Raw genomic sequence first — 25,013 nt, forward strand, 5'->3', positions numbered from 1 at the left:
TGTCATCTCAAAAGAAAGGCTCGCTGGCCCCTGAGCCGGTAGGCCACACGGCTTCCCCCCGTAGGGAGAAGCCACAAATCCGTACCCCCGCGGGTTCTCCGCGGAAATCGATCGCCTCGCATGAGTCGATGGATATAAGCAGTAGCCCGTCTCCGCAGCAGCGGCGGCGGAACTCCCTTGAACACAAAAGGGGAGCGAAAACTTCAATAACAGGCCCCACAAAACCGGGAGCATAGGTTTTTTAAATATATCAAAAGTTATTAGATATGGCGTTTCTAATTCACTGGAACTGTCGAGCATACTAAAAAACTACAGTGACTTAACAGATTTTCTTGCTTTATATTCCCCGGTTGTTTTGTGTCTCCAGGAGACAAACTTGGGATCAAAGCATAAAAATATTTTAAGTAAGTATAAAGTCTTTTGCCACGACCGAGAGCAACCAAATAGGCTCTCTGGAGGTACCGCCATAGTCGTTCAAAGTAACATGGCCACTCGTGAAGTCAAGCTTCAAACTACATTTGAAGCCGTTGCAGTATCTGTAGTACATTTTAAAACAATTACAGTATGTTCCGTATACCTCCAACCACACCTGACAGTAACACTCCATGACTTAGAGGACCTTTTAAAACAATTACCAGAGCCATATCTGTTAGTCGGCGATTTGAATGCTCACTCCAAATTGTGGGGAAGCGAACAAACAGACACTAGAGGCCGTATTTTAGATGATTTTATTCTGTGCAATAATATAAGCCTGCTCAACAGGGGCAAACACACATATTGTTCTCCAAGCTCCGCAAAATGGAGCTGCATAGATTTGTCTCTTACATCACCGTCTGTTTTTACTGCTCTTAAATGGGATGTCTTGGACAACCCGTATGGTAGCGATCATCTACCCGTTCTTATAAGCCTAATGTCATCTCCGCAAATCATTCCTACAAAACCACGACGTTGGAAACTCCATTTGGCCAACTGGGCACTGTTTCAAGAAAATGCCAGCTTAGAAAAAATAGATCAAAATAACTTAAGTATAGATGAACTTCATGAAATTGTCACAAACTGCATTATCTCCGCTGCGCGCCTGGCTATACCTCAATCTTCCGGAGTGGTGAAACAAAACCACAAAACCTGGTATACAAAAGAATGTAGACTAGAAAAAAGAAACAGAACAAAGCATGGGGAAACTTTCGGAGGTACCCCACGCTTAAAAATCTCATAAACTTTAAAAAGGCAAGGGCAGAAGCCCGATATATCCGCCGTAATGCTGAAAAAACTTCTTGGCAAAGTTACGTGACATAAATAAATAGCTCAACCATATCAAAAGAAATGTGGGAGAAGGTACAAAAGCTAGATGGTAAATACTCCCCATTCACACTTCCACTTCTAACAGCTCCTGGTATACAGACAAACATCGAAGAACAGGCAGACATTTTAGGTGAATATTTTTCGGTATTTACCAGCTCATCACACTACACAGAATCATTTCTAAGGTACAAAAACACAGCCGAGAAACAAAGACTCCCTACAAGTGGATATACAAATGAACCATATAATAATTTATTTACAGTTCAAGAAATCGGCACAGTTTTGTCCGCTGGCAAACAGACAGCACGGGGCCCGGATGGAATACACTATCAAATGCTGTCCCACCTGTCACGAACCTGCCGTAGAGGCACTTTTAAGTTTTTTTAATAAGGTTTGGGTGTCGGGTTAACTACCAGAAACCTGGAAGAAGGCCATCATCGTTCCATTTTTAAAACCTGAAAAACCACCAACCTCTCCCAGTAGTTATAGGCCCATAGCCCTCACTAGCTGCCTTGCAAAATCATTTGAAAGCATCGTGAATATTAGATTAACCTTCGTGCTAGAAGCCCGTGAGCTTCTCGATGTCCATCAGTGCGGTTTCAAAAAGGCATGCTCCACAACAGACCACCTAGTTCGCCTTGAAAATACTGTCCGTGAGGCCTTCATACACAAACAACAATGTCTTGCTGTTTTTTTCGATTTAGAGAAAGCATATGACGCAACCTGGAGGTACGGAATTCTTCACGACTTGGCCGAACTTGGCATTCGTGGCAGGATGTTGAACTGCCTAAAAAATTTCCTGTCAAACCGTTCATTCAATGTACGCCTCGGTTCAACCCTCTCGACAATTTTCATTCAGGAAAATGGAGTGCCTCAAGGAAGTGTCTTAAGCACGACCCTCTTTGTTGTTAAAATGAATTCTATTAGCAAAATAATTCCAAGGTCTGTTATGTATTCGATCTATGTCGATGATCTGCAGATAGCCTGCACGTCCTCAAACATATCAACATGCGAAAGACAAGTCCAGTTAACAATAAATAAACTTTCAACATGGGCTGACCGAAATGGTTTCCGGTTCTCCCCACAGAAAACAGTGGCCATTCTTTTCTCACTCAAACGTGGCCTACAGACAGATCCTAGACTACACCTGAATGAAACCGAATTACCGATAAAAAGTGAACACAAACTTCTGGGCATAATGTTTGACAAAAAACTGTCCTTCTTGCCCCACATAAAGAACCTGAAGAAGAAAACTTCTCGGTCATTAAATATCTTAAAGGTGCTCTCACATAAATGCTGGGGGTCTGATAGAACCTGCCTTTTGCACATCTACCGCAGCATAGTTGGCTCTTGCCTAGATTATGGGTGTATAGTGTACAACTCAGCTCGACCATCCTACCTTAAGCAATTAGATCCAGTACATAATTCAGCTTTGCGCCTGGCAAATGGGGCATACAGGACATCACCAATAAACAGCCTATATGTCGAATGTAACGAACCAGCCCTTGCAGATAGAAGAGCGATGCTCACATGTGCATACGTCCTAAAAACCCGTTCACTACCAAAACATCTCTGCTACTCCATAGTTACGAAGTGCCCGTCTAAGCAGCTTTTTAGTAACAAACCGAATGCGACGAGACCCCTTATCCTCCGTTCTGAAGAAATTTGCCAGGAATTGGGTATTTTAGACACACTACCTGATGTCGCCCAGAGACCCAAACCACTGCCACCTTGGCACACCTTTCCCGCTGTAGGGGACTACACAATGACACAATTTCAGAAAAAGCAAACTCCACGTGAACACATCCTACAAGAATTTTTGGCACTAGAGGAAAAGTACAAAGAATGCACAGCATTTTATACAGACGTTTCTAAAACATCACTTTACGTAGGAAGTGCTGTGGTGCAAGACAAATAGGAAAAGGTAGTTCGGTTACCTCAGTGCGCGTCAATTTTCTCAGCTGAACGTTATGCCATTTCGGTGGCTGTATCAAAAATAGTCGAAAAGAACATTCAAAACAGCATTATCTACACGGACTCGCTGAGTGCAATCACAGCACTGAAAGCCAGAAACGTAAGGGAAACTTTAATAGGAAATATAATACATGACATAACTGCTGAAACACAAGGACATGAAATTAAGCTCTGTTGGATACCAAGCCATCTCGGAATTCGTGGCAACGAGAGTGCTGACATGTGCGCTGCTCAAGCTCGCCATAAGGAAGTCCGGACTGTAAATATACCCTTTGCAGATTGCATGAAGTGAGTAAAAAATAAACTTTCAGAAAAATGGCAGTGTACATGGAATAGTGAAGAAAATAACAAACTACATTTAGTAAAACCTATTCTGGGAGAATGGAGATCATGCAGGCATCAGGAACGTTTTATAGAAGTAATTTTATGCCGCCTGCGCATCGGACACACACACGTAACACACAACTTTCTACCAACAAAACAATACAAACCCTTATCTGAGAAATGTGGAGATGAGCTGACAGTTAATCACATTTTATTCTCGTGCTCACAACTTGAACGGCTAAGAAAAAAATATTTTACTGTATTTTACGATGAACGCATTACCTTCCACCCCAATTTACTTTTAGGAGATAATCCACTTGTAAGAACTTCATCTGTTTTTAATTTTCTGAAAGACGCGGCAAAATATGATATCAAATATCGCAGAACTATTAATTCTAAAATTTTATTACCCTGTGCTTTTGCGAATTTTATGACGCACCTCATCCATTTTCTCAGTCCTGAGAAGAAGGCTGAGGTCTGCATTCGATTTGATGGGCTCCTCGGAGTCCTTGTCCGGACAAGGACTTTCGTTCAGGACACCCAATTTTTGAAATAAATTATACCATGTGTTTGGCGCATGATAGCCTAAGTTGCTTATGCGCCATAAAACCCAATACAATCCAATCCTTTATTTGCCTCAGACTGCTGGCTTCGCGATTATATTGTTGCTCGTTTATTGCTGTGAGCTGCGCACACGCTGCCATGCCATCCATTGGGAAACTGCACAACGTGGGGCGAGGCGGGAGGGGGTTTGTGTCTCATATTTACAGTTGTAATTTTTTTGGGGTTCAACAAGGGGTGTGATTTAGGTGCTTGACATGCAGTATATAATGCGTGTTATGACCTCTGTAGAGTTTTTTTAGGATGTGTTCGCAAAATCCTAGCGTACTTTGTTCACCCCCTTTTTGAAGCCTTAATTTAAAGAGAAGGTCGCAAAATTGGTGAGTAAATGCGGTATTTTAGCAGTTGCTGTACCGGAAAAGGTACAGATGCATAAAGTGGCAGTAAAGTGGAAATTTTGAATACCAAAGCTAAGCTCAAATACTGCATTTTGTAACTGCATTTACTTTGTTTTTTTAAGTGTATTTACTTTGGTTAATTAAAATAAGCCACTGCTTGCTCATTTCAGTTAAGTAAGCTTTCAGCTTAGCGAACGTTTTCTTAATATCCTTTGAAGTTTGCGTAAGTGGTATTTTGCTGTCTTATCTCATCAGTTGCCATTTGGTGCAATTTGCAAATTTGAAAAGGAATTCTTCCAGTCATGGTGGCAGCATCTTGTAATTTGGCTGGGTACATACATTGATAGCCAGCCAGTGGGGTTGTACGAATTTTTGAACGTTTCAAGTATAGAGGCAAATAATGTGGTATTTGATTCTGTCTTCAAAGTGAATAGCAGCATTTGGAAACCTTGTAATATTCTTTAGGAAGGGAAATGCGCAAAAAAAGATAGGGACGAGAAGAGCACAAGGACCTTAACACCAGATCACGCATGTTGGATGTACTCGCCACGGGCCCGAAAAGACCTGCTGCTGATTGAATCTTCACATTCTAAGACGGTAAAATGTGCCATTGGCATGTTGTGTCTGAAGGAAGCTTTGTAAAAGCCGTGTGTTCACCTAGTGAATGACAGCCTCAACAGTCAGGTTGGCAGGTTACAGAGAGCTGATTTCCCTTTGCCAGTAGTGGACACTCTGGTAGAAGCTTCTGCAAAGACTGAAGGCTGGAACATCCCACGAAGGTGGCGGTCGACCAAAGACCAGACCGGCGGTTGTCCCCTATGTTCACAGGGTGTCCCACAACCTGAAGAATGTAGCCAATCGCAACGGTGTGGTGGTGGTTTTTTCTGGACCACGCAAGTTGGCCTCTTTGTGCCCCCGGGTAGTCTCCAGGAAAAGATGCCTGCGAGAATGCACAAAGGTCACGCCACTCAGTTTGGGGGCGGGTTGTGTATGAGATCCCCCTGACACGCGGAAAAGTACACATAGGGCCGTTGTATAACACTTTCCTGCCCGCGGGAAAAGTGGTGGTGTTTGGGTAATGTCATTAATATATATTTTTCTTTAACAAAACTTGCTTGATACAGGAATGTATAGTATCAAATTGTAGAGGAGGAAATTCTCTTCGCAATGGTATAAGTTTCAATCAACAGGTTTATTAAGTACGTGATGAAAAAAAGATTACCAGGAAAAAATTTGTATTCACAGAGAAAACGCACAAAAAGATCACAGTTTCTTCACAGAAACAAAACATAAAAAAATTTCAGAATATACGTTTTTTACAACAGGGACTGATGCAACACTGCAGCAAATTTCAGCTTTCCACATACAGTATTCGCTGAGGTAGGCAAAGACACAGTAGTCTACCGACTATCGTGGCAGCGCGTGAAACAGTTCCTTGTTGCTGTGAAAAAGAGGTTTTCCGCACGTCTCGCAAAGAGCATTTTTCTTTTGTTCGACCTTTATTTCTTCATAGCACAATTTGCAGTTTCGGTATTTTTCCATTTTTGGGGCTTGTGCTGTAGCACTTGAGGTTTGTCATCTCTTCTGGAGTGACCTCTCGCCAAGATCCATCTTTTTCGCTGTAGGACTATTTCTTCAAAATATGCATCCACGCATACTTGTTCGTGTTCCTGCATATCTCACTGATGATTTCACGGTGAAAAATAAGAGGAAGAAATCGACGGCTCTGAAGAAGCTCCGTGCAGCACTCCGGCGCGCAACGCCGAGGTCGACGCCTGGCTGTCTTCTAGCTGAAAACACGACTCTGTGCTTCCGGCGAAGAGCAATCCCGCCCGAAAGACGTTGACACCCTGCAGATAAGAGTTGTGACCTTCAGAACAATCTGATCTCTTCCGATCAGCGCGCAGCAAAAGCGGAACTTACCGAGCATGGCTGTTGACGTTCCGGGTCGGTTCGACGCAATTTCACTGTCCGTGCTAAGTCTGATGAACAGAAGTTGCCTTCTGAGTCATCACTGCTGCTGTTCTCGTGCAAAAACAAGCTCTCAGGTGTATCAATTTCCATGTAAACGCGCAGTTTCCGTGCAGCTGCGGCGCGCGACGTCGACGCCATGATGTAAACAAAGAGCGCCAGTCACGTGACTCCGAAGGGGCTTTAAAAATATACGCGTGACGGAAAAAACAAGACGCAAAGCAAAACTGAAATAAAGGTTCCTTTTTTACTCACTGGATGGCGCTAGCTGTCCAGAAACGCTTCCAAAGAGGGAAAATACTAATTTGAAACCATGGATAGCGGGCTATCGATGGGAATAGGCGCAGGCAGGAAAGTGATGCACCAACTTTCGATGAAGAATGGGAGAGGGTCCAATTTGCCCTTACATAGCGGCACATGCTCTTTCCTGGTACATGATGCCAGCCTAGAACCAAAATCTTGAGGTGCAGTCGGGAGTGACATTCGTGAGTGGCTTGTGAGTTGGCAGAGGCTTTTTTCATGGAGGGTTCAGATGATAACTCCGCAAGCGTTATATCAATCAAATTGTATAAGAAAGAAAAAAGTAGCTGGCATGTCTGCTTTAAGCAGACATAAAATTATGAATATGTGCTATTTCTGAATACAGTTAGTCGCCAGTATGCATCCGTCCTTCTGCTCTTCTCTTTTTTTTTTGCGCATTTCCCTTGCTTGAGTGTGCACTGTAGAAGCGTTTCTGGTGGGCTAGTTGGGGATTGAAGTTGTTTTTCGAACTGCACGAAGAACAACCACAGGGTAAAGGACACACACAACACAAGTGCAGACTTACAAGCGGTCCTTTCATACCATCTGCTAACACCACCAGGCAAAATCATACATTCAAAAACAATGGCAACTTGGCAACTATCTGCGTAGAATCACACCACTCACTGCACGATATCTTGCATGCGCTGGAGCAAGCCCAATGGCAAAGATAAAAAATTAGGCGCCCCATCCGGTGTCAAAAAGCAGGTCGCTACTTGACTCTCAGCCCAGCCACGAAGCTGAATCCCAAGCTGAAACAAAATAGAACGACGATGGAACCAAAAAAACAGTAAAAAGGGGAGGGTGCGACCATAGAACCGAACTTAAAACCAAAGACGTGAAAGAATGAAAACGAAGATGGTACCAACGAGAAACACTGTAAAAAAAGGCCGAGGGTTCAACAATAAAAATCAGGGAGTCCTAATAGCCACTGATTGCTCGTTACATTATTCGCTGGTAAACATTTCAAGCCCTTTGGAAATGGGCTGGCTTTGCTGCGATCAATCTTACCCTCGAGTTCTGATCGGAGTTTGTTATCGGTCTCCTAACCATGGCTCTTTATTTAGTGCTCTGCTTCATGACGCTTTGAACAGATTAACAACCCTCTATCCAAACACTCTGATTTTATTGTTCAGTGACTTCAATTTTCCTTCCATAATTTGGCCTGATCTTGCATCCACTCTCAAAAAATAATCATGATAGCGAATTTGTTCAGACCTGCCTTACTTTTGGGTTAGAACAAGTAATAGATCATCCAACTAGAATAACAAATCATTCTGCTAACATTTTGGACCTTGTGCTGACATCCCAACCTGGTAGTTTTTCACCTATAACTTATCTTGAAGGGCTTAGCGATCACCTGGCTATTCATGCTACTTTCTCATGTCATCTACAGAATAACAAAAAGAAAAAGAAAACGTACCCTATATGATAAAGGTGATTACAAAAGTTTTAACCGTGACCTCGCTGCTTTCCTCGATAACTTTACCCCTGATTTTCAAGTTCGTTCACTGGAATCGAACTTGTTACTTTTCAAGTACTTATCAGTATACGCATTCCTACTATCACAATAACAGAGCGACCTAGTTCCCCATGGTATAATAAAACACTAAAAAGATTAAACAACAAAAAGAAACGATTATTTCGTACAGCTAAAGCTACTAACATGGCGCACGCTTGGAACAAATATTTCACTGCCTCCGCTAACTATGACGCCGAAGTTGCCAAAGCTAAGGGTAACTTCTTTTCTTGCACCTTGCCTAATATGCTGCATAATAACCCAGAGCGCTTCTGGCAAACTATTACCGCTTCTACGTCTAGTGCAATTTCATTAACTGATCATTCTGGACTTAAATATTCTGATATAGATGTTCCAAATATCCTAAATGATCAGATTTGCTCTGTATTTACTGATGAACCTCTCGATAACCTCCCTGAAGTCCACTGTCTTAATAATTCTCCTATGGCAAACATTATCTTTGAGCCGAGTGGAATATTGAAAATCGTAGAATCATTACCAAATTCATCATATGCTGGTGTTGATGGCATCAACCCGAAAATCCTGAAAAAAACAAGTTCTTTGTAGTGTCATATTATCTCTTATTTTTCAGCAGTCGCTTTCTTCGTCCTCACTAGCACGTGATTAGCGGATCGGGAAGGTCATTCCAGTCTACAAAAAAGGTAGCCGATCATGACCACTTAATTACAGACCTATCTCGTTAACAAATGTTTGCTGTAAAATCATGGAACATGTAATATATTCCCATACTGCGAAGTTTCTATCATTGCATAATTTTTTTCATCCTAATCAACATGGCTTCCACAATGGTCGTTCCTGTGATACACAACTTGCTCTCTTCCTTAATGACATACATGCATGTCTAGATCATAATGTTCCTACGGATGTCATATTCATAGATTTTGAAAAAGCGTTTGATAAAGTCCCTCATGCGCGCTTCATTCTTAAACTTTCACGCCTAAACCTTCATCCTTTGGTTCTGGATTGGATCCGTGCTTTCTTAATGGACCGTTATTAATTCGTTCACGCTAATTCTCATTCGTCATCACTTTCCCCTGTTCTGTCTGGCGTTCCGCAGGGATCTGTCTTAGGCCCCCTTCTATTTCTTATCTATATAAATGATTTGCCCTCTAACGTCACTTCTAACATACGGCTATTTGCTGACGATTGTGTCATCTATCGCCCAATAGTCAACCAGTCCAACATTACCATCCTCCAAGAAGACCTGCTACGCGTACAAGAGTGGTGTAAAACCTGGCTAATGTCATTAAATTTTGCTAAAACTTCCCTTCTTTCATTCCACCGCTGGCGCAACCACCAGGATGAAATTTATAGAATTAACAACCTTCCCATTAAATCAGTAGATTCTTATAAATATCTTGGTATTCATTTAAGTAAAAATCTAACCTGGTCGGAGCAAGTTCACCATGTGACAAATTCAGCTAATCAAGTTTTAGGCTACCTGCGCCGTAACCTTGCCTTAGCACCGCGTTCCATAAAATTGCTTGCTCACTTAACATTTGTACGGTCGAAATTGGAGTTTTCATGCGCCGCCTATGATCCTAACTTTACTAACCTGATTGACACGCTCGAATCAGCCCAGAATCGTGCTGCAAGATTCGTTTGTTCTAATCTTTCATACCACACTAGCGTTTCTGCACTAAAGGTTCAGCTTAATCTCCCCACATTGGCTTGTCGTCGCAAGATCGCCCGTCTTTCCTTTTATTATAAATTTTTCCACACCTTTAACCACGAAGCTATTCCTATCACACGCGCTCATCGTATTTCCCGTAATTGTCACCCTAACGCCGTCTACCCTGTGAAAGCCCGCACCGAAACATATCACCAGTTTTTTTTCTGAAAACAGCCCGAGACTGGAATGACCTTCCATCCGAAGTGGCAGCCATCATCGACATAGCAGGTTCAAAACCGCTCTCGAACATCATCTGTATTCATGCTAATTGTCTTCTCAGACAACCCCTCATGTAATGTCCCTCGTGGACCTTTGAGGAACAAATAAATAAATAAAATAAAGACAAATTAAGTACGACTGACTCGCCCAACAACATGCACTCTTAAACCCTGAATATTTTCTAAATATTTCCAAGTTTGAGAGCTCAGGAAAATAAGCTGCTGGAAGAAGCAGTCGGTGATCTTATGCACTTCCGTGCCATCAGTGTTTCGACACGCATTGTGCGCACAGTACAGCGGCAGTGGCACATGATGATGTACAAAGCCTGGATGCAAAAGGGAATAGTGATGCACTCGCTGCACGGAAGGCCTCAAAGACTAAGATGACGAAAAAGATAAGAATGCACAACTACCAACCTGAAACTTTGAAGCTGGCGATACCTTAAATGGCTGAAATTAGTGAAAGGTGAAATGCCAGTTATATGCACCATGATGAGAAAGCGAGAACCATGAAGCGTTTCGTTGCGGGTGCACTGCCATTTTCTTGTTCCTCACGATTGTAGGGGGGCACACCTCCCCTGCGCTGCTGTGCTGCCTTTTCGCGTGTTTGGATGCGAGCACTTGCCTCAGAGGAGTTTTAGTTAAACCTGCTGCCCATGGATAGGTGCAAGAGAGCATGCACTGATGTTGGTCTACGAAAGGACCCATCCCACAAATCATGGGTGCCGCATTCTCTGAATGATGCCACTTCCTGTGCGTGTGTGGTGCTTTCATGGACATTTTGTGACTTGTGCGTAACGGAGGACTCGAGCCATAACTGCTTCCAGCACTGGTGTGAATCGTGCATGGGCAGTGTGGTCTCGTGACCGTACACCGCGCGAGTAGAGTTAGCGAAATTGTGGATTGAGTTTCGATGCGTCCAAAATTTCAGCCTCTGTTATACACTTAATCTGGATTGCGTGACTCGGTGCCATGCAAGTCCGAAATATCAGTGTCTGAAAAATCTGCCAACAACTTTTATATTTAAAATGAGCAGCATATCAAGAAGCACTTGGTAAGGGCTTAAGACTGTGATGCATAGTGCACTTTGGCTTCTGCTGATTGAATGTTGCCCAATGCAAATTTGAAAGCATTTAATGTCGTTTTATTTTTTCAGTTGCCGTGGTGATTTCCACAAACCATGTTTAGGTGTAATCTACTGAGCTATAACGAATAGCCCCTTTTTTTTTTCTCTACTATGTTTCCGGTCGCAAACTATTTTCTCCTATTGAAAAGTATTTCCTTCACTTTGTAACCAATCTAACAGATTAGTTATCGCTTCGAACTGAAAATTCGCTATTCGCACTTGCCTGATAGCCAGCTACCATAGCGAGAAAATGGTTGAATGCAAAGAGGTAATTTGTATTCTGAATTCAAGCTTTACAGAGTAACCTAAAGCTGTTTAGATTCTGCACTTGTAGCAGTGCTTGTCATCTGAATGGGAATGCTTGGTGCAACACTTGTGTACTGAACGGTGTTTTCTCCCAATATACACCAGTGACTTCGGGAGTTCCCCAGGGTTCTGTGTTGGGTCCACTGTTGTTTTTTTTATATATTAATGATACAGTCCAGCCCTCTTATAACAGCCGCAGATATAACGAACGCTCGCTTAGTACGAACGAGGGCGGTGCTACCGTCAAAATATATATTGGGGCAATGGCACAGTGTCTCACATAGAACGAACTGTTGTGGCCTCAACACTTGGTTAGAGCGAACGCGAAGCTGTCGGGCCCCTGTAGTTGACCGAGCCAGCGGTGTTTGGTGCGGTTTCGCTGGACTGCGAACCCGCGGCAGGCGAATTTCGCGCACTTTGTGTTCCCCTGACACGACGCGAACACAGAGCGCACAAAGCGTCCCCCGGCGCTCCTTTACGGGTAAAATAAAGTAAAAAAAGAAAAGGCACGCGTTGAAAAATGAAAACTAAAAAGCGCGCACGCGCGGTGACGAAAGAGAAAGTGCCGCCGCCCGCGTCGCTGTGATGCATCCACGTGATCTGCGTCGGCCAATCCGAAAAGTCGGGCATCTGCTCTACCGGCTCAAACCGGTTCTCCATTTGTTGCTCCGTTGCCACCCCGCGCTGAGGGCATTGCGCCGTCGATTCTTTCTGTGCGATGGCACTGCATTGACATCGTTGCCGCATCCGTGCCTTCCCCAGATCGGGGAGTTGAAGGCTGCCTCAGCGCGCGAGCCCAAGGGCTTGACTTGCGCCTGGTGCGATGGAGGACTGTACACCGACCTCTTCAGGTGCTAAAAGGAAAGCTGTCAACATCGCAATGAAGATGGCCATTTAATGAACTTGCTCAAGGTGCAAAAAACTGCGAACTGGTCAAGAAGTACGGACTGTCGAAATTGACCATTTCAACCATTGCTAAGGGCAAGGAAAAGATTCTTGGTGCTACCGTGAATGCCGACCCGACGACTAGAAAGCGCTTTCGGAAGGTGACCTACGCGGACGTTGAGGACGCACTGCTGAAGTGGTTCGCTGACGCGCGGTCTCGCAACGTTCCGATCAGTGGACCGCTGATGCTCTCCAAGGCTAAAGACTTCGCCTTCCTTTTGGACTTTCCCGATTTCAGCCCAGGCAATGGATGGCTCCACCGGTTTAAGGCTCGCCAAGGAATTGTTTTCAAGGCGGTCGTCGGCGAGGCCGTGTCTGTGAACAACGAGGACGTCGATGCGTGGCTTTCCGACAACCTCCCAACAATCACGAGCTATGCTCCACGGGACATTTACAATGCCGACGAGACTGCGTTGTTTTATCAGATGTTGCCATCTAAAACGCATGCCTTGAAAGGCGACAAGTGCGCAGGAGGGAAGAACAGCAAGTTGCGCATAACCGTTCTTCTGTGTGTCAATATGGACGGCAGTGACCGGCGGCTGCCTTTTGTCATTGGCAAGTCCCGTAAGCCGCGACGCTTTGGAAGCTAGGTGCCCGTACGCTACAGGAACAATACAAAAGCCTGGATGAGTCGTGACTTATTTGCCGAGTGGCTTGTCGAGTTCGACCGCGACATGGCACGAAAAAACAGGAAGGTCCTGCTCGTGCTGGATAACTGTGCGGCGCACCATGTGCAGCCTTCCTTGAGTGCGGTGACAGTGCTCTTCTTGCTTCCCAATGCAACCTGCAAAATTCAGCCGCTGGATATGGGCATCATTCATGCTTTCAAGGTGTGCTACCGGCGGCGCGTCATCCAACGCTTGTTGATCGCGATTGATGCTGCCATGCCAGTTCGCATCAGCTTGCTTGCCGCCGTGGACATGTTGAAAGCGGCGTGGATGGAACTCACCGCGGAGTGCATAGAAAATTGCTCCCGCAAGGCGGGTTTTATGGGCCCAGGCACCGAGGACGCCATAGATCACCCACCGGAAGGCTGGTCGCACGAAGACTTGTGGCAACGCGTCGTTGACACGCAGCTGGCCGGACCTGACGTTGCCTGGGACGATTTCGTTTCTGCTGATGACGACGCCGACATTGCGGAGCCATGCACTGACGAAGCTATTGTGCGTGAAGTGCGAGCCCTTCCTGACTGCCCAGAGACCGACGAGGACGGTGACGAGGATGCTGCTCTACCGCCGGTTGCTGTGAACGCTTCAACCACGATCGGTTACATTGCGTCGCTTAAGGAACTCGTGTGCAGCAGAGGCCTTGGCGATGAACATATTACCGCGCTGGAAAAATTAGAAACGGCAGTGATGCGATCAGCTTTGAAGAAGCAGACATGCATCACGGACTTTTTTCAAAAATAAAGTGAACTTTCGTCTCGCTTGCTCTTTTTTCCCGTATTATAGGTGGTCCACTTAGTACGAACTTTGGATACAACGAACAAATGCCACGTGACGATCAAGTTCGTTATATGTGGGCTGGACTGTATTTCAATTGGTATAAGGTCTTCATTTAGAATGTTTGCTGATGATTGTGTTGTTTAATTATAGAGTAATTAGTGGAAATTCTGATTCACAAGTCTTGCAAGATGATTTAGATACCATAGCAGGTTGGTGTGTGCGTTGGGATATGTAATTAAATATAAATAAAAGAAGTTTTACTGATAAATAAAACTGTTCACGTCACCTTTACAAGGAAACGCGCTTGCCATCCGTACAGGTATAGAATTGGTGACATTACCTTAGGCACAAGTAAGGAATTTAAATATCTGGGAGTGTTTTTTACATCTGGTTTACGGAGGAACAGGCACGTTAACTATATTGGAAATAGGGCGGAATCAGTTTTGGGTTTCTTGAGGAATTTCAGTCATCTTCCAAGTAACTTAAAAACCCAGCTCTACTTCAGTCATGTTCGACCAATACTTGAGTATGCGTGTGTTTGTTGGGATCCTCACACAGCTGAGCTTATAGACAAATTAGAAAAAATCCAGAACAGGGCAGTCAGATTTGTTCTTGGAAATTACATGTGGAAACTTAGCATGACAGAAAGCAAACATGAACTTCAATGGCAAGAGCTAAAGGATCGTAGAAGAAATGCTAGATTAAAATTTTTTCACATCTATTACTTTAAAACAGGCATCAACCGCGAAAAGCATATCCAGCACCAAATTATATATCGAAGCGACTGGACCACGATTTGAAGGTCAGGGAATTTTCTTGTAGGTGTGCGACGTCTTGCGTTACTCTTTTTTTGTTAGAACTGTGCGAGAATGGAACAGTTTGCCATCAAGCACTGTGTGTATTTCGATGAACAATGCTTTTTACCATGTGTTGAAATAATATGTTTAAGTGACAGTTAACGTTTGTAGCCCCCCTACTGTAATGCCCTACGGGCAATGCAGGTATCCAATAAATAAAATACTCACTGCAGTGGTGGACATACTACTACTGGCACAGAAGTAAGCATAGCTAAGCACTTGGCGCACCATGAGCAGTTTTTTGCATCTGTGGGAGTATCTGCTGCGCGTACAGCAACATGTCCTATATTTGGAGGTGCCAACCCCGGAGTAAACTTTATAAACTTTATGTTGTTGTTTTTTTTTGCGCAAAAACCATTCATGGCATTTGAAGTATCAGACTGGCTCGTGCTAATAGCTAAACGCATACCATGCCAAGGGCACCAAATTGGCATTCTCTCCCTTCCTGTCAGATGAGGAAGTGGTGGTGGCCACGACACGTATCGAGACCATGCTGGGTGACACTGCGGTGGCTGTGCATCCGGAGGACCCCCGGTACTTCCACCTGCACAGCAGTTATGTTGTGCACCCTTTCTGCGACCGGCGTCTGCCCATTGTCTGCGATGATTTCGTGGACATGCAGTTTGGCACAGGTTAGTGGGTGCGCTTTTTCTTTCTCGGGTATTGCACACAGTGACAGCTACAGCCAATTGCTGTGTTGGAATGCAAATGTGCATCGTTTGCTAGCCCCAGATGCTTTTTCTCGAGATTCTTGAGTCAGACTCAGTGCAAGCTCATTAATTCTAATTTTTGGATAATTCCAACTGTATGGCTTTGGCCGCTCATGCTCCATTGAAGACCATGTTGCGCGGTAGTAACTTCAACTAAACATATACATTACACATCGATTTTATTATCATTTGTTTCTGTACAGAAATGCAGCTAAACCTGGATATAAAGAAGTTGAAAAAAAGTCCAGGATTTTTCGTTACATCCAGGTTTTCATTACGTGCAGTTTTTGAATAAGACAAGTTGTCGGGCTAGTTGGTGCTGATTCATTGTTGTTGACAGCGTTTAAAAACAGACAGAAGACAAATAACATGGAAGACGACGTCACAGGTGCCCAACTTCAACTTTATTCCAGAACCACCGAAACACTGCATATATGCCCAAAACACAGGCGCCAACAAGCGGCGGAATTTTTATGCACTCGTGGCATCAGAAATGATATGGCCTTTACTGGAAATGGACAGAAATGATTTGTTGCCTTCACTTTTGTTGCTCATGCGTGTTTCTTACCCCGTTTTATTCTTTTAGTTATTCAGCGCACTTCATCTTCTGTGTTTAGCTGTGTTGTTAAATTTTCGTTTGCATACCCGATCACCATTGTGTCTTCATTGCATGTTTTTTTCTTGCCATGACGCCTTTCTCGTTTACACCACGTTTGATCTTTGTTTTTGTGTATGTTTTGGTTCAATGGTATCGAACCAGTTCTTGAAAATTCCTTTGGTCAAACCGTACCACTGTTTCATGTGTTGGATGTTTTTGAGAAATGACTTTGTAAAAATTTTTTTTTTCTCATCTTGTTCTGGTTTTATCCTGCCCTGTTCTATCCTTTGCTTTTTAGCCCTTGTTGTTTTACCACTACTTGTCATATCATTTCTGTTGCCACGAGTGCATCAAATTTTCGCAGCTTGTTGGCGCCTGTGTTTTGGGTATATATGCAGTGCTTCGGTGGTTCTGGAATAAAGTTGAGGTTCAGCGCCTATGACGTCGTCTTCCATGTTTTCTGTTTTCTTTCCATGTGTTAAGCGCTGTCAACAACAATGCAGTTTTTGCTAGAAGACCCGAAAGAACAATACATAACGGAAACCAAAATAAGAAATAAATGTAGGTGAAATTACCTTGAAAATGTTAACAGAAAACCACATTACTCAGTGATAAACATGGATACATGAATCAACGTTCCTCGATCGCGCTGCCGCCACCTCCGCTACGAGTGGGGTAGGGAGAGGTGGGGTCAGCGGCTGAGCTGGAGGAGAGCGCGCCACTGCTGTGTATACCGGCTGCAGAGGTGCACGCTTCTACATGCTTCTTCCCCCATGTTCCCTCACTCGGTCTGCCCACTTCTGTTGCCCCTGGAAACTGAGTCTTCGCCTTGTGTCGCTGGTGCTCTCCGCCGTCCCCTGCTCCAGAGTCCCGATGCGCGAGAGCTAGCGGCACCGGAATCACACAAGGGTCATTCCATGCCAAACGTCCCAGACGTTGCGCTCGACCATCTCAGATTTGTTCCAGAAAATTCAGGAAACTTACCCTAAGGAGCTTATTCAATGCCTGAAATATTTTTGCCGAAAAAAATTTATTCTTGAGGTGAGGGCATTTTTTGAATATTTAGGAAAGGCGAGAAACCAGGCTCTGGTGAATAATTAATCAAAATTAAATTTTTGCACAGATTCTGGCTTTCGATATAATTCGGAGAATGCAGCTCTATATGGCATAAATATTTTTAAAAAATTGAAAAAGGTATGGAAATGTAACATTTTTGTCGTTTTTTGTTTTAAATGTCAACTTGCTCTGTTTTGAGCCAAAAACGCTTGTTAATTTCACCCTCAGGTGGTCCAAGTAAAAATACAAACAAAAGAGGGTGACGTAGTACAGTTTATTTTTCATTTCTGAAATTTTTATCGAGGTAATTTTCGTTTAAAGCGAAAAAATAATTTTTGAAGTTGAGCTCTCACACCGCAAGTTGCGCTGTCTTTTAACCCTCTTCACTGCCGAGCGCGGCACTGCCGACACTGTAGCGACACGAAATGTAGAGCTCTTGTCCTTAAGTGAGGTTTGCACTGCAGCAAGCATGGGAACGTTGAGTTGTCAAACAGGTATTCATGGGAAAAAGATTTTCGTAACGCTGCCGGGACGGCACATTCCCAAGTGAGCTAGTTGTTCGGTGTGGTTCTGTCGCAGTCAGTCAATCTTGTCAGCGCCATGACAGACGTAAGCACCAGCATAAAAGCTTGTGAGACGCCGATCTGGAAATGGCCAGAACGATCCAGTGTTGAAACAATCCGCGACGCTGCAGCGCCACGTGGTACCTGATTGTGGCTGTCAGACGATTATGCCCGGTTGATTCTGATGTGATGTCTTGGCTGTATTTGATTTAATCAGTGAAATTTATGCATTAATACTCCAGCGACAACTGTAGACGAGTCACTATGCTCGCGAAGCAGCTTCATGCAAGCGACGCCCCTGCGTGCGAGCGGCCACATTCACCGCAACGGTGTGCACTTCGCACCCTCACGTGCACTCCGAGGCATGCGCTCTCTGCGATCTTATTCGGATACAAATAAATACCCGCCGCGGTGGCTCAGTGGTTAGGGTGCTCGGCTACTGATCCAGAGTTCCCGAGTTCGGACCCGACCGCAGCGGCCGTGTTTCGATGGAAGCGAAACGCTAAGGTGCCTGTGTGCTGTACGATGTCAGTGCACGTTAAAGATCCCCAGGTGGTCGAAATTATTCCGGAGTCCTCCACTACAGCACCTCTTTCTTCCTTTCTTCTTTCACTCCCTCCTTTATCCCTTAGATTATGGTGTGGTTCAGGTGTCCGCCCATATGTGAGACTATAGATATTGTCCCCATTTCCTTTCCCCAAAAACCAATTTTCAATATAAATAAAGCACTTGTGATACGCCTTCCATGTTAACTAGTTATCCCTCCTCGTGGTCCATGCAAGACAGCACGCTGCTGCATACCCTCGTTTTTCTTCTCTTGGCTGCCCCGCACCAAAGCGGGTCTGTTTGAACTTCGAAAGCGAAAACGATCTCGTTTATTGCATACCATCCGCCGAATGTCACTCGCTATCTTCATTAGCTCCAGCTCTAAAAATGCACGACAGCGAGCGACGGCAAACTGAAGTTATCTGGCCATAAGTGTCGTGCCTGCCAGGTGGAGTGTTCTGCGATGAAGAGGAGTTAAGAGACTACGCAACTTGCGGTGCGAGAACTCAATTTCAAAAATTCTTTTCTGGCTTTAGACAAAAATTACCTTGATAAAAATTTCAGAAATGAAAGGCAATAAACTGTACTACGTAACCCTCTTTTGTTTGTATTTTTACTTGGACCACCTCACTGTGAAATTAACGAGCGTTTTTGGCTCAGAACGTACTTTTTGCAACATTAGTATTTCTTTTTGCTTCCATGTAAGCAGTTTCATCACCTGTAACATTTCTTATAGGTACTAGACAGCTAGAGAAACAAAACGGCCATTTCCGAATTTCCGCAAGTTGACGTTTAAAACAAAAAACGACAAAAATGTTACATTTCCATTCCTTTTTCAACTTTTAAAAAATATTTATGCCATATATAGCTGCATTCTCCGAATTATATCGAAAGCCAGAATCTGTGCAAAAATTTAATTTTTATTAATTATTCACCACAGCCTGGTTTCTCGCCTTTCCTAAATATTCAAAATGCCCTCACCTCAAGAATAAATTTTTTTCGGCAAAAACATTTCAGGCATTGAATAAGCTCATTAGGGTAAGTTTCCATGAATTTTTTGGAACAAATCTGAGATGGTCGAGCGCAACGTCTGGGACGCAACGTCTGGGTGAGTGGCACTCCGTCCCGTCTTTCTACCTTTTGTTCTGTCTGTTTTCGCGCCTGTAACCAAAAAGATGAACGTCTGGGACGTTTGTACATCTTTGGTTAGAGGCGCAAAAACAGACACAAGGCAGAAAGACGGGACGGAGCGCCACTCTCAACTCATTTATTTGAAGGCAACACGGACAAATATATACCATCTTACACACAAGGAATACTATCATCTTCAAAATTGATATTGTCACTGAGAAACGGTTGGCGTAAGCAGGGCTGGTTTACTTGCTTTAATTAGACGCGCAAGACGTTGGAACGCGCAAGGCAGCCGGCAGCACGAGAGATGAAGAAGACGAAGCATTTAGCCCCGAGATGGCTCAAGGCTTGCCAACTGCCAGGAAATGCAGTTTAGCCGCTGTATGGCGCCACTAGAGTAGTTAGTAGCGTAGCATTGCTCCCCCCCTCTCTTGAAGACACCGACTCGGTGTGGTAGCAATTGCAGGCAGGACCACAAGGGTAGTCGCACGTGTCTGGCGTGTGGTGTAGACGCACGAGGGGCTAGCGGGCGTGGTACGGCTTCATCCGAGCGACGTGGACAACTTCGGAGGTCGGCCGTCTAGAAGAGCGAACTGTTCCTTGGGGGAGAACTTCGTAGGTAACTTGACTGAGCTGGCGGAGCACCTCGTAGGGGCCAAAGTATCTGCGTAGAAGCTTCTCAGAGCGTCCCCTCATGCGGATTGGGCTCCACACCCAGACTTGTTCGCCGGTCAGGTAACGCACATTTCGGTGGCGGAGGTTGTATCTCTGAGCGTCGTGAACTTGCTGGTGCCGGATGCGCTGTCGAGCGAGTTGGCAAGCGGCCTCAGCGTAACGAACAAATGGGGCAGCACCCATAACAGAGGGGGTAGCGCTAGCTGGAAGCAGCACTGCATCCACCATGGTTGTGGCTTCGCGACCATGTACTAAACGAAATGGAGTGAAGCGTGTCGTTTCCTGGACCGCAGTATTATAAGCAAAGGTGGCGTAGGGAAGTATGGCGTCCCAGTTCCGGTGGTCCGCGTCGACATACATAGAAATCATGTCGGCGATCGTCTTGTTGAGCCGTTCGGTGAGGCCGTTCGTTTGAGGGTGGTAAGTGGTTGTTTAGCGTGGACTGGTGCCGCTTAGGTGCATAACCTCCTGCGTAAGGGCCGAGGTGAACGCTGTTCCCCTGTCAGTTAAAACGATGGTGGGTGCACCGTGACGAAGCACAATGTTTTGAATGAAAAAGTTCGCAATTTCGTCAGCAGCACCACGGGGAAGAGCTTTAGTCTCACAGTATCGGCTGGGGTAGTCGGTGGCGACCACAATGTAGTGGTTACCCAGAGAGGACTCCGGAAATGGGCCGAGTATGTCCATGCCAACTTGGTGGAAGGGAACCTGAGGTGGATAAATAGGCTGGAGTAGGCCGGCTGGCTTAGTCGGCGGCGTCTTGCGACGCTGGCACTCGCGGCAAGTTCTTACGTAACGTTTCACAACTGCAGCAACCCTTGGCCAGTAGTATTTTTGCCATATTCATGCCAAAGTTCGACAAAAACCCAGGTGACCAGAAGATGGGTCATCATAGCTCGCCTGCAGGACTTCGTCGCGAAGGGCCGTAGGCACGACGAGTAGATAGACAGCTTCTGTTGGGCTGTAGTTTTTCTTATACAGGACGCCGTCACGTAAACAGAACGACGACAGCCCGCGCGAAAAGATTCGCGGGGGAGACTGAGCGCTTCCTTCTAGATACTCAATGAGGGGCCGTAGTTCGCTGTCGTCCCTTTGGTGTTGAATGAGGATGGACGTGGAGATGGCACCAAGAAAAACAGAATCGTCGTCGGGGTCAGCTCGGTTGTTCTCGATAGGAGCACGAGACAAACAGTCGGCATCACTGTGCTTCCTACCAGACTTAGACGATGGTGACATCGAATTCCTGAAGTCGAAGGCTCCAGCGTGCAAGTCGTCCCGAGGGATCTTTGAGGTTCGCCAGCCAACACAGCGAGTGGTGGTCGCAAACGACCCTGAAAGGGCGGCCATATAGGTACGGGCGAAATTTTGTTACTGCCCACACAATGGCCAGGCATTCTTTTTCGGTGGTGGAATAGTTCGCCTCAGATCGTGACAATGTGCGGCTCGCGTATGCGATTACGCATTCGAGACCATCCTGCCTCTGCACAAGGACCGCACCGAGGCCGATGTTGCTGGCGTCTGTGTGTAGTTCAGTGTCGGTTGACTCGTCGAAGTGTCCAAGGATGGGCGTACTTTGGAGACGAGTGCGGAGGTCTTCAAAGGCTTGCTGTTGCTCCAGGCCCCAGAAGAATGGTTCGGAATCTTTCGTGAGTCGCGTGAGCGGCTCAGCGATCTGGGACAAGTTCTGCACAAAACGCCGATAATAGGCACAGAGACCCAGAAAGCAGCACACACTGCGCTTACCGGTGGGCTCAGGAAAAGCAGCCATGGCAGCAGTCTTATCGGGGTCTGGGTACCCCTTTGGCGCTCACGATGTGGCCCAGAAACTTCAGCTCTTCGAAAGCGAAGTGACACTTTTCGGGCTTCAGGGAAAGACCGGCCGACCGAATTGCTTCGAACACAGCGTGCAGGCATCTCGGGTGCTCTTCGAACGTGTCTGAAAAGATGACGTCATCCAAGTACACGAGACAGGACTGCCATTTGAGATCGGCAAGAACGGTGTCCATCATCCTCTGGAAGGTTGCAGGAGCCGAGCACAGGCCGAAAGGGAGTACCCGGAATTCGTACAGTCCGTCCGGTGTAATAAAGGCGGTCTTTTCCCGGTAGCGTTCGTCCACCTCGATTTGCCAATAGCCGCTTCGTAAATCTAGCGATGAGAAGTACTTGGCGTGGTGCAGCCGGTCCAGGGAGTCATCAGTACGCGGGAGAGGATAAACATCCTTTTTAGTGACTTTGTTTAAACGTCTGTAATCAACGCAGAACTATAGGGTTCCATCTTTCTTTGCCACTAGAACAACAGGCGACGCCCACGGGCTCGTCAACGGCTGTATCACGTCGTCCTTGAGCATTTCTTGAACTTGGCGGCGAATGGCATCGCGCTCCTTCGAAGAGATGCGGTAGGGCGGCTGACATAACTGCCGTTGGTTGGCGTCAACTATAATTCGGTGCTTTGTGAGCGGTGTCTGCCTAACCTTGGAGGTCGAGGCAAAGCAGTCGCAGAAAGACTGGATAACACTTTCCAAGCAGCGTTTCTGGTTAGTTGGGAGGTTTGGGTTCACGTCAGTGTTTATGGGAGTGGTCGGTTCCTTCGCTGAGGCCGGGGCTCCGGACAAAGCATGCTGTCCCGCGAATTCGCTGAGTTCCTCGAAATACGCAATAGCTGTTCTGCCAGGCAAACACAGGTTCACAACCAAAATTGGTCACCAAGAGTTCGGTTCGGCCCTTGTCCAGTTCAACAATTCCTCGAGCAACACAGACTTGCCGACCAAGGAGCAGCGACATGTTGGTTTCAGCAATGCCACGAATTTTGGTGCTGTTATCGCACTCTACAGTAACAAACATGCTGGATCTTGATGGGATCAAAACGTGGTCGTCACAGATGCATAACTTAGCCCTGCGTGGCTCGGTATCGTCGTCGACAGGACCTTGGGTGGAAAACGACACGATTAGCTCCTGTAGGTTGATAACGGCACCGTACTCTTGAAGGAAATCCAAACCGAGTATGAGGTCTTTGGAGCACTCGGGTAACACAGCAAAGCAGTCAGGGAAAGTAACACCGCGGATCTGGATTCGCGAAGTGCAGACACCGATCGGAGTTACCACGTGGCCACCAGCTGTCCGGATCTGCGGCCCAGACCAAGGGGTCAGAACCTTCCTCAAGACCGTGGCTAACCGTCTGCTCATTACCGAAAAATCGGCGCCGGTATCCATGAGTGCGGTAACGTCATGGTTGTCGGCGGATACCGGAATTTCGGCGGAGGCCAGTCGGTCGCAGCGCGTCGTCGAGGTCGTCGGGTCAGGTCGTCGTCGGTCGGAGCGTCGCGGCGAATCGTTGGGTGGAGGCTCTTGACTCGGTCCAGTAGCGGCAGCCCTACCCCCGGAGGACGCCGTCTTCAGTTTTCCCGACGTGGAGACGTACCTCTGAACTGGCCAGAGGATGACGGGCGTCCGGGCGAAGAGAACCGCCTTGGGGATGGCGATTGGGACTGGCGTCGCTGCGAGGTCGAAGATTGCACGTTTTCAGCCAAGTACTGTTCGATATCCCGTGGTCTTTCACCGTAGCCTGGTCGAGGTGCGTCAGGTGAAAACCCCCTTAAACCCATCCTGCGGTAGGGGCAGTGGCGGAGGATGTGGCCAGGCTCTCCGCAGTGGTAACAGAGCGGCCGATTGCTTGGCGTACGCCAAACGTGCGCTTTGCTCACGGGGGGCCTGAACTCCTGCGGCACGGAGGGTGCTGTTGCGATTGGCTCCTGCAGGTATAGCACAGGAGCGATGGGAGAAAAGGCTCGCATCGCTGGCCCGGGACTTCGTAGCGCCTCACTGTACGTCATAACGGAGGGTGCCGGGTGTGGAGCGGGGGGTGGCTGCACAACTCGTCGGATTTCTTCGCGGACCATGTCTGTAACGGCAGCGACGCTGACCTGTGGAGCTTCAAAGCGAAGTTTCGCCAGTTCCTCGCGCACCAGGCTTCTTACAAGCTCCCGAAGGTCCTCGGCGGGCAGCGACATAGGCGTGTACTGGGACTGGGAAGCGGCCGTAGTGGGCGCCCCGCTCCTGTAAAGAGCGCTCGATACTCATTGCCTCCTTGGTGAAGTCGGACACTGTTCGTGGCGGGTCACGGACAAGTCCGGCAAACAGCTGCTCTTTTACGCCACGCATTAAGTGGCGTACCTTCTTGGCTTCGGGCATAGCAGGGTCGGCCCGATTGAACAGTCGGGTCATGTCCTCGATGAACATCGCAACGCCCTCGTTCGGCTGCTGTGATCTCGAGCGCAGGGCGATTTCAGCTTTCTCTTTTCTTTCGCTGCTGGTAAATGTCGCTAGCAGCTCTCGACGAAAAGCTTCCCAGGTGGTAAAGGAAGCTTCGTGGTTCTCAAACCACGTTTTGGCCGAGTCCTGCAGCGCAAAGTAGACGTTGCGCACCTTGCGCTAGCCATCCCACTCATTGAAACCCGCCACTCGGTCAAAGCTGGCCAACCAGTCTTCGACGTCCTCGAACCTGTCCCCGTGGAACGGTGGCGGCGATCGAGGTGCGTGAAGGACAAATGGCGGGGCATTCCCGGAGTGCTGACTTGTCTGGCTAGCCGCGGTGGATGTCATGGCCCTTACCGGCGCTGTCAGTTGGCCGAACTCGGGTTGTAGGCCTCGCAGGCGGTGGCTCGCCTTGTGGACTGGTGTTGTAGCCACGCGTTGAGAGCTGACGTCAAAGGTGTCCTCAAGGTCAGCGTACATGGGCCGTTACCCAGCACCTCCACCAAATATGTCACTGAAAAACGGTTGGCGTAAGCAGGGCTGG

At 46.5% G+C, this 25,013-nt stretch overlaps 2 protein-coding genes across 3 annotated transcripts in view; one reads left to right on the top strand and one right to left on the bottom strand.

Moving 5' to 3' along the window:
- Positions 1–25,013, top strand: part of ValRS (Valyl-tRNA synthetase) — a 359,853-nt gene that overhangs the window by 46,836 nt on the left and 288,004 nt on the right. The window contains exon 9 of the mRNA XM_077651139.1: positions 15,392–15,571. Within this exon, the coding sequence (XP_077507265.1) occupies positions 15,392–15,571 (180 nt within the window). The remainder of the gene's footprint in view (positions 1–15,391; positions 15,572–25,013) is intronic.
- LOC144116365 (uncharacterized) lies at positions 5,121–6,762 on the bottom strand. Of its 2 annotated transcripts, none has more exons than XM_077651142.1 (2): positions 6,483–6,762; positions 5,121–5,499 (listed from the first exon to the last, which is right to left on the bottom strand). In XM_077651142.1, exons 1-2 carry the CDS (start codon positions 6,669–6,671, stop codon positions 5,233–5,235), a joined length of 456 nt encoding a protein of 151 aa, XP_077507268.1. In that variant the 5' UTR covers positions 6,672–6,762; the 3' UTR covers positions 5,121–5,232. The 2 variants fall into 2 exon arrangements, 1 of the variants encoding a protein (XP_077507268.1); XR_013311850.1 differs by lacking the exon at positions 5,121–5,499 and adding an exon at positions 6,271–6,409 and having other exon boundaries at positions 6,483–6,565.

The sequence above is a fragment of the Amblyomma americanum genome, chromosome 1 (genome assembly GCF_052857255.1).
Source record: "Amblyomma americanum isolate KBUSLIRL-KWMA chromosome 1, ASM5285725v1, whole genome shotgun sequence".
Taxonomy (NCBI): domain Eukaryota; kingdom Metazoa; phylum Arthropoda; class Arachnida; order Ixodida; family Ixodidae; genus Amblyomma; species Amblyomma americanum.

What these genes read in the sequence shown, in the direction of transcription:
- LOC144116365 (XM_077651142.1), bottom strand. Translation starts at nt 6,671, where the DNA reads ATGGCGTCGACGTCGCGCGCCGCAGCTGCACGGAAACTGCGCGTTTAC. An exon ending in AACGTCAACAGCCATGCTCG is followed by an intron (nt 5,500 to 6,482) that starts GTAAGTTCCGCT and finishes GCATTCTCGCAG; the next exon opens with GCATCTTTTCCTGGAGACTA.